Source organism: Meleagris gallopavo, unplaced genomic scaffold (assembly GCF_000146605.3).
Source record: "Meleagris gallopavo isolate NT-WF06-2002-E0010 breed Aviagen turkey brand Nicholas breeding stock unplaced genomic scaffold, Turkey_5.1 ChrUn_random_7180001879934, whole genome shotgun sequence".
NCBI classification, from domain to species: Eukaryota; Metazoa; Chordata; class Aves; order Galliformes; family Phasianidae; genus Meleagris; species Meleagris gallopavo.
In genome coordinates this window covers 91,700-102,176 of record NW_011144226.1, presented here as the reverse complement: position 1 = coordinate 102,176, position 10,477 = coordinate 91,700, and the positions used below count along the sequence as shown (strand labels likewise).

At 53.0% G+C, this 10,477-nt stretch overlaps 1 protein-coding gene across 1 annotated transcript in view; it reads right to left on the bottom strand.

Annotated features, from left to right (window-relative positions):
• NUP210L (nucleoporin 210 like) overlaps positions 1 to 10,477 on the bottom strand; it is a 22,317-nt gene that overhangs the window by 680 nt on the left and 11,160 nt on the right. The window contains 22 exon segments of the mRNA XM_031557614.1: positions 102 to 206; positions 374 to 575; positions 738 to 973; positions 1,067 to 1,216; positions 1,348 to 1,474; positions 2,545 to 2,651; positions 2,654 to 2,680; positions 3,557 to 3,777; positions 4,008 to 4,183; positions 4,261 to 4,435; positions 4,992 to 5,083; positions 5,348 to 5,506; positions 5,639 to 5,770; positions 6,730 to 6,810; positions 7,248 to 7,427; positions 7,941 to 8,003; positions 8,303 to 8,435; positions 8,761 to 8,888; positions 9,059 to 9,187; positions 9,735 to 9,836; positions 9,988 to 10,086; positions 10,349 to 10,463. Coding sequence (XP_031413474.1) covers positions 102 to 206; positions 374 to 575; positions 738 to 973; positions 1,067 to 1,216; positions 1,348 to 1,474; positions 2,545 to 2,651; positions 2,654 to 2,680; positions 3,557 to 3,777; positions 4,008 to 4,183; positions 4,261 to 4,435; positions 4,992 to 5,083; positions 5,348 to 5,506; positions 5,639 to 5,770; positions 6,730 to 6,810; positions 7,248 to 7,427; positions 7,941 to 8,003; positions 8,303 to 8,435; positions 8,761 to 8,888; positions 9,059 to 9,187; positions 9,735 to 9,836; positions 9,988 to 10,086; positions 10,349 to 10,463 — 2,939 coding nt within the window.

The following is a 10,477-nucleotide window of genomic DNA, read 5'->3' as shown; positions in this document are numbered from 1 at the left end:
GGGCAATGGGGGGGAAACAGGGAGGAGGAGGAGGGGGCGATGGGCCAAAGGCTGCGTTTCTGCAGGTGTTCGTTAGTGGATTACAGAGCCGGTGCACTTACCGAGGTAAGTAACAGCTGTCGATCCCAAAACAGCAAAGAGAGTGAAGAGGAGGATCTGGTAAGAGCTCACGAGCTGCCGGTGAATTCCCACCGCGCCGCGCTGCCCTGCGGTGCAAAGGAGAGGGGGGTCAGCCGTGCACAGACAGCAGCTCTGAGAGTTTCCCCCAGCGGCCGGCGAGGGGCAGCACCTCAGGATCAGCGTAGAACCGGGCCGGCAGCGGTAAATCGGGCTGAACTGGGGCACCGTAAGCGGTCCAGACGAGGGCACTCACCCGCGGGCTGCTCCCCCGCCACGGCTCTGGCTGTGACCACCTCCCTTTGGCCGGTGAGAGGACAAGAGACGGTGATGGAGACCGCCGGCCTCTGCTGGAGGGAGCCGAGGTCGAGCACACGCACGGCGTAACGCACAAGGCCGGGCTGGTTGGAAAAGAACTCGGGAGGCGTCACTGCTACAGCTGGAGAGCTGGGCTGAAGCTGGGGACAGAGAAACGCAGCATCACCCAGCACAGCTGCTTCCAAATGCAGGAAATGGTGACTGCTTTCACAGACCCACGGGATCAATGACCGAGAGGGACTCGTCCCGGGGCAGCTCTGTGTTTCTGCCCCCAGACACAAGAACAAAGCTTTTCTACATACCTCCAGTTTTTCCAGGACCTTTTCGGCTCCCAGCACGCTCAGCACGCGGCTCAGCTGCGTGGTGCTGAACACCAATTCTGAGTGACCGAGGTAGAAGGCAGGGAGGAAAGGAATGAGAATGCTTTGCGTGTCGCCGCCGAGAGAAACCACCACCCGGACAGAGGAGTGGGTTGTGCTGAGCTCCAGGAGGGCTTCCCTGGGCTGCGGTTTTGCAGTGATTACGCAGACGTAGAGACCTGCGTTTGAGACAGGATTCGCAACGGAACAAAAAGAGAGCAGCGGAACGAAGGCCAAAGCGCCGCGTCTGGATCCGAGGTCTTCACCCTTACCTTCCTGGGTGCTGAACTCTGGGCTCACGTGGAAAACATCCCCAGCTGCAACGCCCAGCACGGCGCTGCTGAACTTCAGCCGGCACCGCAGGTGGGACTGCGGGAGCAGGCGCTGCGTGATGGCACCGACCTGAGCGGAGCTGCAGGAGCCTGCGGGAAGAACACGGGGATGAATCCATCAGCCTCCCCCCCGCCAGCAAAACGAGGTGCAGTTTGCCCCAAGACGCAAAGGTTTCCCCATCAGAAACCCCAGGTCTGGCGCTTATAGAGGCAGCTCCTACCTTGGAGGGTTTCTCTCCCGCTGCCCGTGGCAATGAGAAGGTGGAAGGCAGAGGAATTGGGAGCGTTTGTTAAATAGGTTTTCTGAGCAGTCTGGAGATGTAAGTGTGATGAGCCATTGACTGCGACCTGAAAGATCCAAAACAGACACAGCAGGGAAATTGACCGCTTCTCTTTTTTTCTGTTCTTCTACACAGCTCTGCTAACTGGGTAATTAAAGATTAGTCCGAAGCACGCTAACGAGCACGGTAAAACACCTTTTATGTAAATCAGACCCGAGCCCTCCCTGCTTTGTTTCTACCCAGCCCTTCACTTGCAGTTTGGTTGCCAGGAGCTTCAGAGCAACTCCAGGTCCGGCTGTCAGTCCCTGTTCTAACAGTGCCTACCTCCCCAGGGACTGCGTGCTCTTATCAGCACAGCCTTAGAGATAACAGCTGAACTACTGCTTTTCTTCTTGGCAAACAACAGCATCAACACACATACAGTCCTGGTATGCAGAAGCAGGCTGCCCCCCTCATAGAACGGCCTGGGTTGCAAAGGAGCACAGTGACCATCAGTTCCAACCCCTGCTGTGTGCAGGTCACCAACCAGCAGCCCAGGCTGCCCTGAGAACCACAGGGTGCCATAAGACCCTATAGGGTGCCTTAGGGACCCACAGGGTGCCATAAGGACCCATAGGGTGCCATAGGGACCCATAGAATCATTGACTCATAGAACCCCTGGGTTGCAAAGGAGCACAGTGACCATCAGTTCCAACCTCTGCTGTGTGCAGGTCACCAACCAGCAGCCCAGGCTGCCCTGAGAACCACAGGGTGCCATGAGATCCTATAGGGTCCCGTAGGGTCCCACAGGGTGCCATAAGGATCTATAGGGTGCCATAAGACCCTATAGTGTGCCGTAGGGACCCACAGGGTGCCACAGGGACCCACGCGGCGCCATAGGGACCCATGGAATCATTGACTCATAGAATCATAGGCTCATAGAACGGCCTGGGTTGCAAAGGACCACGATGGCCATCAGTTCCAACCCCTGCTGTGTGCAGGTCACCAACCAGCAGCCCAGGCTGCCCAGAGCCACATCCAGCCTGGCCTTGAATGCCTGCAGGGATGGGGATCCACAGCCTCCTTGGGCAACCTGTTCCACTGCCTCCCCATCCTCTGTGTAGAGCGGTCTCTCCCCTGGGGAACGGTGCTAAATACCTCTCTGTGTGTCTTCACTATCCCTGGGATATCAAGGAAGACCACAGCAGTTCCAGAGCTCCTTGCTAACGCTGCTCCACTCACGCTGTCCACGATGAGCACGGAGGGGGGGAAACGTGCCACGTCCCCGGCTCACCTGCAAACATTGGGCTGCAAGTTGGCTGCACTGCATGGCAGCTTCCAGCCCCCTGCTGCAGGGCTGAGGAGCTGCATTCAGCCAGCAGTGAGCACCACAAATCTCTTCCCGTGCATCTTTTAGAGTTCTTACAGGTCTCCTCCTTGTAGGCCTCCTCAGGGGAACTCCTTCCCCACATTTCCCAGCTGAATACACCAGAATAGTGCCCGCTGATTCAGAGAGCTTAGAAGTCATATTCACCTCAATAAATCAGGACCATAAACTGGAAGGTTAAGTTTGGGGTTCAGCAAGTAAGAAGAATGCTCAAGTGAACTTGAACGGAACGGGAGAAAGCTTTCCGCATTCCTTGGGAGGCTCTCTGCTCTCTCTGCTTCTTTTTATTCTAAAAATGCTATCAGAGACTTAATTTTCCATGCAGCTCTGATTAGCCAGCAATAAAAGCACAGAGGCAGGCCTGTCGCCCCATTACGCACGGAGCCTCTTAATGCAGTTAAGGAAGGCTTTGTTTAAGCACCAGTAAATTGCCCCGAGCTGCCCGTCCTTGGAACGTCTACAAAACAGCCATTCTGAAGTTGGGGAAAACGGGCAAAAATGCTCTTTTTGTGTCAAAGATAATAAAATTGGGCCCACGCTTGAACTCTGAAGAGGAAGGAAGTGAGCCCTCCTGCAAACAGGAGGCAGGGGCTGCGAGCACCAGGAACGCGGATGCAGCTCCATCCCCACCCCGAGGCACAACAGCCATCCCAGGGAAGATTCAAGGCTCCACAATTCTTAGAGGCATCCCATGAAAACCCCACCAGCCCGGCCTTCCTCTGCTCCTGCAGGCAAAGCAGACTCGCCGCTCAGCAGCCCAGCTCCAGCAGAAGGCACACAAACCTTCCTGGTTGACGAGGGCTGAGCTGAAACAGACGACATCTCCTACTGCAAGGGCCCCGGGCAGCTCTGGCTCAATGGCACGCTCCACAGGCACAGGGATGCAGTCCACCACACCCGGATGCTTCCTATCCTGGACGGTCAGGAGCGTCACTCCTCTGCTCACAGCCTGAGCAACGTAGGTGTGATTCTTGTTTGCGGGTCTAATGAGCAGCAAGTCGTCTCTGAGAACCAAGAGGAAGCTGCTAAATGCCAGCCCTCCAAAGGCAGGTGTTTCCTGCTGTGCGTTTCCCACACCTTGCCGCGGTATTGGCGACGGGCTCTCAATTCTCAACAGCTGGTTTCAAACGTATTTCAAGTTTAAGACGGATCTTTACATCTCTGTTGTGACTCGTGATGTGTCAGCGTGGCAGTTCTCCCCCCCGTGAGCCACAGGCAGCCCTCAGCACCGTACCTGTTCACAGACAAGTGCAGCTGGGCGTGCTGGGCGTGAAACTTCTCCCCGATGCTGTTGTGGAACTCAACTGTAATGAGGAAGGACATTCCCAGGGGGAAGGCAGCCAAGGAAACGCCGCTGCTGGTATAGATTTGGGGACTGACGTTTATCCTTATATAGGAAATGGGTGCAACCTGGAGAAGTAAAGTTACGCTGAGCCAAGGTGCTTTCCTTGCGAGCCCTGGGGGCTGAGCGCTGCCCGAATTCTCACCTGGATACTGGTTACCATTGTCTGATTGACTCCAAAGAGCTCCAGGGAAGTCACCTCCAATGCAGCAATGCCCGGGATGGGTCCAGCCCTCAGGAGACCCTGATCGCGTTCCTCAAGGACTGAGGAGTTGGGGTAACACTGCAAGATCCGGAAGCTGACAAGCGCGGCCCCTTCCCTGAGCCAGGAACAAAAGCAAGAAGGCACTGTTAGATTTGCACAGCCTGGAAGTTCGTTTCACTCTCAAGCAACGAGCAGCAGCAGCTCATCTTCTCCTTCTTTTTTTTTTCTCCTGACCGTGAAAATGTTCAGGATGACTCTCAAGTTCTTCAAGACCAACATCTCAACAAAACCTACCACCAAAACCCCAACAGTGCAGGCAGATTCCAAAGCTGAGATCTCCTTTTGGAGGCAGGAATTCAGGAGTTTGCTTTCTCAGATTAACCTTGTCACTGTTAGTGCTCGGTGGGGAACGTTTCACCCAGCCTGAGGTGTCCCTTTAAAAACCTGAGGAGTGTTTTCTGCTCCCTGCTGACCCACACTCAATACATTCTTTTCAGACAGCAGCTTGAAGCAGAGCACGCTTCAAATTCTCTACTTTGGAGCAGGAAATATGTGAGACTCTGCTGAATATCTCGGGACAGGAAAAATAAGCTAAGAGGCAGCTGCACGTGCTGCCAGGAGAGAAACACATCGTCAGCTGCCCTGCGTTCCGGGTTCTCCTTTCTGTCTACCTGTTTGTGTACAGCTTGAGTTGAGAATTCGTGGACATTAAAATTTGCTCAGTGGAAAACGAGGGAGAGAACACAGACAGCTTTTCAAATACCTACAGGCAGAACAAAAAGAAATTATTAAACAGAGACACTGAAAAGCGGAATTAACAACAGCTGGGAGTTAGGAGTGAAGGAAAAGCAGTTCCTGTCACCACAAAAACGGACATAAAGAGGAGGTGTGAAGCTCCCCTCGCAGCCATGCCCAACAGGTGCCCCCCAAACGAAGCTTTCCTGCTGCACCTGCTCATGCAGGCTGCCCACAGGTGTCTCCCACTCCAAACGCTGCCTCTGCAGTGAGCCCAGCCCGTGGCACATACCAGGACCTGTACTTCGTCTGACAGCTCAGTCACGTTCCCTTCAAACTGCCCAGCAGACGCATTCAGGCACTGCACCTTCACCCTGATGCTCGTTCTACCTGCTGCCCTCGTGCACACGACCATAGCAACGTTGTTCTGTGCTGGGAGCTGAATGGAAGCCTGTTAGAGAGACAGCTCGGCTGCAGGCCAACCCATCTTCGGATTAACGACTGCTTACGTGTTGTCCCACCTCCCGAGGCCTTCAGCCACGCACTCTGTGCCGTAAGGCCACTCTTGGAGGCTTCTCCATACCCTCCCGTGTCGAGGAAGCAGCTCTAGGACATCTCTTTTGCTCACTGACCACTGGAAACTCAGCTCCCAGTTAGCATTACTGAAGGAAAAGGGAGTCAGCATGTTGTTCAGCCCCATCACGAAGACTGGCATCTGCAGAGGAAGAAGAGTCACCAGAGGGAAGTGTCACCAAGGAAGAATGCTGTCACCAGAGGGCATCTGAGCTTTCCCGCATTCTGGGCCTCCTGGCCCAACCCTGCAGGGCAGAGCAGCCACTGGGGCTCATTATATGCCATTAGCAATTGAAAGTGAACCCCTAAAACTGGGGAATTCTGTCTGACACACAGGTAATGGACTCAATACAGCAGCGCATTCTCTGCAGTCCTTTAAAATACAAAAGAAACCCTCCTCGCCCTGGCTTAAATGCCTGGCAGCAGTGAGGAGGTCATAACCTCTTCCCACCAAAAATCCACTGAATGTGTATTTCAAGACCTGAAATCAGCCCCTGCATCTCCAGGGAAACGGAGAGGAAAGGAAACGTTGCTGTTTTGTAGCTCTCTGAGCACGCCCAGATATTCTGCAGCAGCTGAGAAATTCCGTTTTTAAAAACACATTCCACTCTGTCTGCAAAAATCCTCACTCAGAATCTCTCATTTGTTTTTAAAAGCACTGAAGGCACACGACAGCCCTCCAAATCTCCACAAAGGAATTCCAGACAGTGCTCTGCTACAACACAGCTCCCTCTGGCCGCTGTGACGTGGCATTCCAGGCTCCTCACCAACCCACATCCATCTCTGCTGCCCTCACGCTCACACAGAGCTGTTTCCCAGCCCATAAATCCAGTTAAGGGCAGAGCTGCAGACTGCAAGACTCGGATTCCATGTGAGCAGCTGGAGAGGGCTGGTGCTTCTCTCTAATCTACGCTGTTACTTTTTGCTGCACGCTTGAATGAATGAACTCTAAGACTGAAGGAGCTCTTTCTACTGATTGCTGTACTCCAGTCAGCACTGAGCTCAGGGTTTAGAGCTGCAGGCATTTATTAATCAGTTTATTAGGTTAAGAACCTTCCTGATCTTTTGGCCAACGGAAGTTTTCAGTGTGGGCTACAATACCTCAGTGCCTGCGATCAGCCTTGTGGAGGGTACATGAATTCTTACTGCTTTTAACTGGATCACTTCTAGCTCCACTTCATCCTGCAAAATTCAACAGCGGTGAATGGTGACGTTTGCAGCCTGCAGCTTTGCTCCCTGTCAGGCAGGGAAGGGGCAGCCAGCACCTCCCCACGGTCAGACTGCAGCGCTGCTGACTGCTGACCACCCCAACACACGAAGGTTTCTTGTAAAGCTCGTGGATTCCTGCTGCCTCCTCTCCTGCACTCCTGCACTGCCTTTCACTGCATCCCGCTGGGGGAGCCAGAAAGAGCAGAGTGGAGAAGTTTCCCCTCGACTTGTGATGGCCAACTCTCCCGCTTCTAACCGTTCAAACTGCTTTTACTGATACGTGACAAACGGCAGATCTGCGTGCCCTTAATGGGAGGTTTGCCCAGGCCAGGTTTTCAAGGTCTGGCTACCGACGCGATTCAAAAGCCTAACAAGGGGAAGAGAGAGTAAAGAATGCAATGGGAAGAGACCTGTGAAAACACTGCCACTCTTCCTGTGTCTTCGCTGACCACCTGAACGGTGCCCTGGATGCTGGTTGTTCCCACTGCCTTTGCTGTGACGTGTCCAAGGCAGCTGACCTCAGCGACGGAGCGGTTGGTGACAGAGAAGTGGACGATGGATTGTGGCTGGGGACCACCTTCAGCCATCACCTGAAGCACGTTTAAATGGGTGAGATGTTCATTAAGGGAGACATCAATTAGCAAATCCCGACGCTGCGAGGTAGGGAATGAATATCTCCAGTTGCCCGTTCCACACCTCTCCCATTGCAGCCCTTTCACTTCAAAGGATACAAAGTCCAAAATGCACCCGCGTCCTCGTGCCCTCTGAGCACGCAGCGTCAGGACTGGCATCACACCTGCCCCAGAGGCAGCACCCTGCTGAGTCCGTGTCTGCAGCACCCAGCTCTCCCATCCCAGCACTCAGAAGCTGCAGCACTGAAGCTCAATTCAACCATCAAGGAGGGCTCTGAAATGCGGCGCCCACCTTCAAGCACCGAACTGAGGTCTGACCACCACCAGATTGCCACAGGACAGGATTTGGGAGTAAGACCACTATTAAGATCCAGAGCCTTTACTCCTAAGCTTAATTAAGCTCTTTTCACCACTGTGAAGTATACCATGAAGTACTAAGGGGGAAAGGAAGCAAAAAAAAAAAACGCTCACCTGCATCATATTGTGTGGAATAAGGGTGATTTTCCTTGGGATCAGCTTAAACGGAGGAAAGACCTGGCAGAAGGGAAGGATATTCTGCTGTACAACATTACACGGGTTTTTTTCTATACACCAGACAGAGCACAAGGGCTGCTGGATCTCACAAGTCTAAGGGGATCTGGGGACAGCCTTGCACAGAGCTTTCTAGCGAGGGCAGTGGTTCTGCCTTCTGAATGGAAGGGCTGGCAGAACAACGGGCCGCGCTGCCAAAACGCAAGCAGTGGAGAGCTGCTTTTATTTCCCCTGAAGCACTTTGAACGTAAGGACTCCACAGCAGCCAAAAATGAGCAGATTTCAGAGCTGTGCATCTTTACCTCAAGTTTCCGAGGAGCGGAAGTGATTTTTCTGCCCATCCTGTCCCAGGCTGTAGCTACCAAAGTCGTCTGGCCCACGGCAACAGCATGAAGTACGTGCAACTGGGAATATTCTCCCACTTCCTCCACTTGCCTAGGAAGACACTTTAGCATGACTCCACTTTTAATTTCCTATGAGAAACTGTGAGATAATTCGGGCAGGAACTGCTGAGCTGGCAAGTCACAACAGAGAGGCTTGTATTCTCCACAGCACAGAGCTCTGAGTGGCAAACCACCACTCCATAAACACAATCAATGTGAGGGAATCGACTCCTTTGTCAAAAGAGAAACACGTGGACAGAGCTACCAGGCCTGAAGTAACGCAAATCGTTCCCTGGAGTTCTCAGTTCTGTTTTTCCTCACGAGGTGAATATTACCAGGCGGTGCTTTGGAACGGCCCAGCCCAAGGCAATACTCACACAAGGCTCACAATAGGTGATGCTGCCTGCAGCTGAAGCTTCATGTACTTGAAGTATTTACTCTGCAGGGGAAGTCGCTGAAAACCCAGGACTCGAACAGTGGCCGTAACTCTCCTGCCAACCTCAGCCTGCATTGAAGGGAAGAGGAGGGAGGAAGGGAAGGGAGCAACTCGCACACCCTTCCTGGCTCTGGATGCGAGCTGCTAAGCCTCCTCTCGTGGTATTGCCTCCTCTGGGTGGGCAACGCAGCCCATAATAATAATTTAGGACCAGCGGGGCTTCCCCAGGGCTGTAGCACCTTTTCACTGAGATCCACCTCCACCTCGAGCACGTCAGACACGCGCACGTGGGCTGCAACTGGTGGCAAGGAGGCCAAACAGGAATCGTGGATAGCCAGGCTTAAAAATCCAGGCTGCAAAGGGGTGACCTGTAAGGAAAGCAAACAGGCAGAGCCATAGCAACCGGAGAAAATATTTCCATCCCTGTTACAGAAATGAGGTGTTCTGCTCCAACACACAGCTGCGCTGAGCGCTGAGCACAGCTATGGGACCTGGGTCAGCCTGCACAGCTCCCACGGGATCCTTCCTGTACCAAAGGGAGCAGTGCACCGGCCTGGGGAACCTGAACACATCCGGCTTCCACTTCTAAGCCACACAGTTCAGTCTTTGTCCTCTGGCAGTGAGATTAGATTTCTCTCTCAAGTAAAACCTGTGAAGTTTTGACTTCTGACTCAGCCACAAACTTCTGCCCTCTGGGTCTCAACCAAGGAGCTGCACTGCAGGTACTGCAGGAGGACACAGGAAACTGCAGGAGGGGATTTTGGTAAGGAACTCATTACGTCTCAGTCCAACCAGGAGACAGAGGGGAAAAAAACCAACAAAAAGCAAAGTGAAAGATTGATTTCTTCCTTTTTTCTGAGGTTGAACCTTCCTCAACACGAGCTCCTGCAGTGCAAACCCCTGCACAGCAATCACCTCAATGGCACTGTCTGCCTCCAAGTATCTCACGTTCACGATTCCCTCCTCGCTGCTGTTGACCAGGAAGTACCCAGAACCTTCCAGAAGACGGAACAGCTCCTGCCAATGAAAACAAAATCCCATCAAAGAACCGAGCCCTGAGTCCTCAGCTCTTCTGAGGCTTCACTACGCTCCAAAATGTGAAGGCATCACTTGTTACACGTTTTCATAGAGCCTGCAGGTACAACACAGCTGGGAATGGTGCTGTTACCTTTGCAGCAGGGTGGTTATAGACAGTGATGTTATCAGGCTGAACCATCACGTCCTCAACCAGCAGGAACTCCACAGAGGTAAATAAGCCAGACGGTGCCTAGGAACACGAACAAAATCAGAGCAGTGTTCCATCAGTGCTGCTCCTCAGCTTACAAAAGCTGCACTCTCTTCCTCCTCCCCAACAGAAAGGAAATGATGATGCAGATTGCAGATGGGCATTTCTCCCGACAGAAATCTCTCCCTGTGAAGCTGCAAAGGTTGGTATTTAGAACTAAAAACGTGTCTTGCTGCAGTACCACGGAGATCTGTCACCAAATGGCCAGGCCCTCTGTCCACCACAAAGGCTCCTCATTGCTCACCTGTGGGCCACCACTGCTCCTGTACTTTACAAAGCTGACTTCAACACGAACAGTTCCTTTAATCTGATGCACTTCTAGAAGCTGATGTCCTGCAAGCCACAGATGAACAAAAAAAAAAAAAAGAGAGAA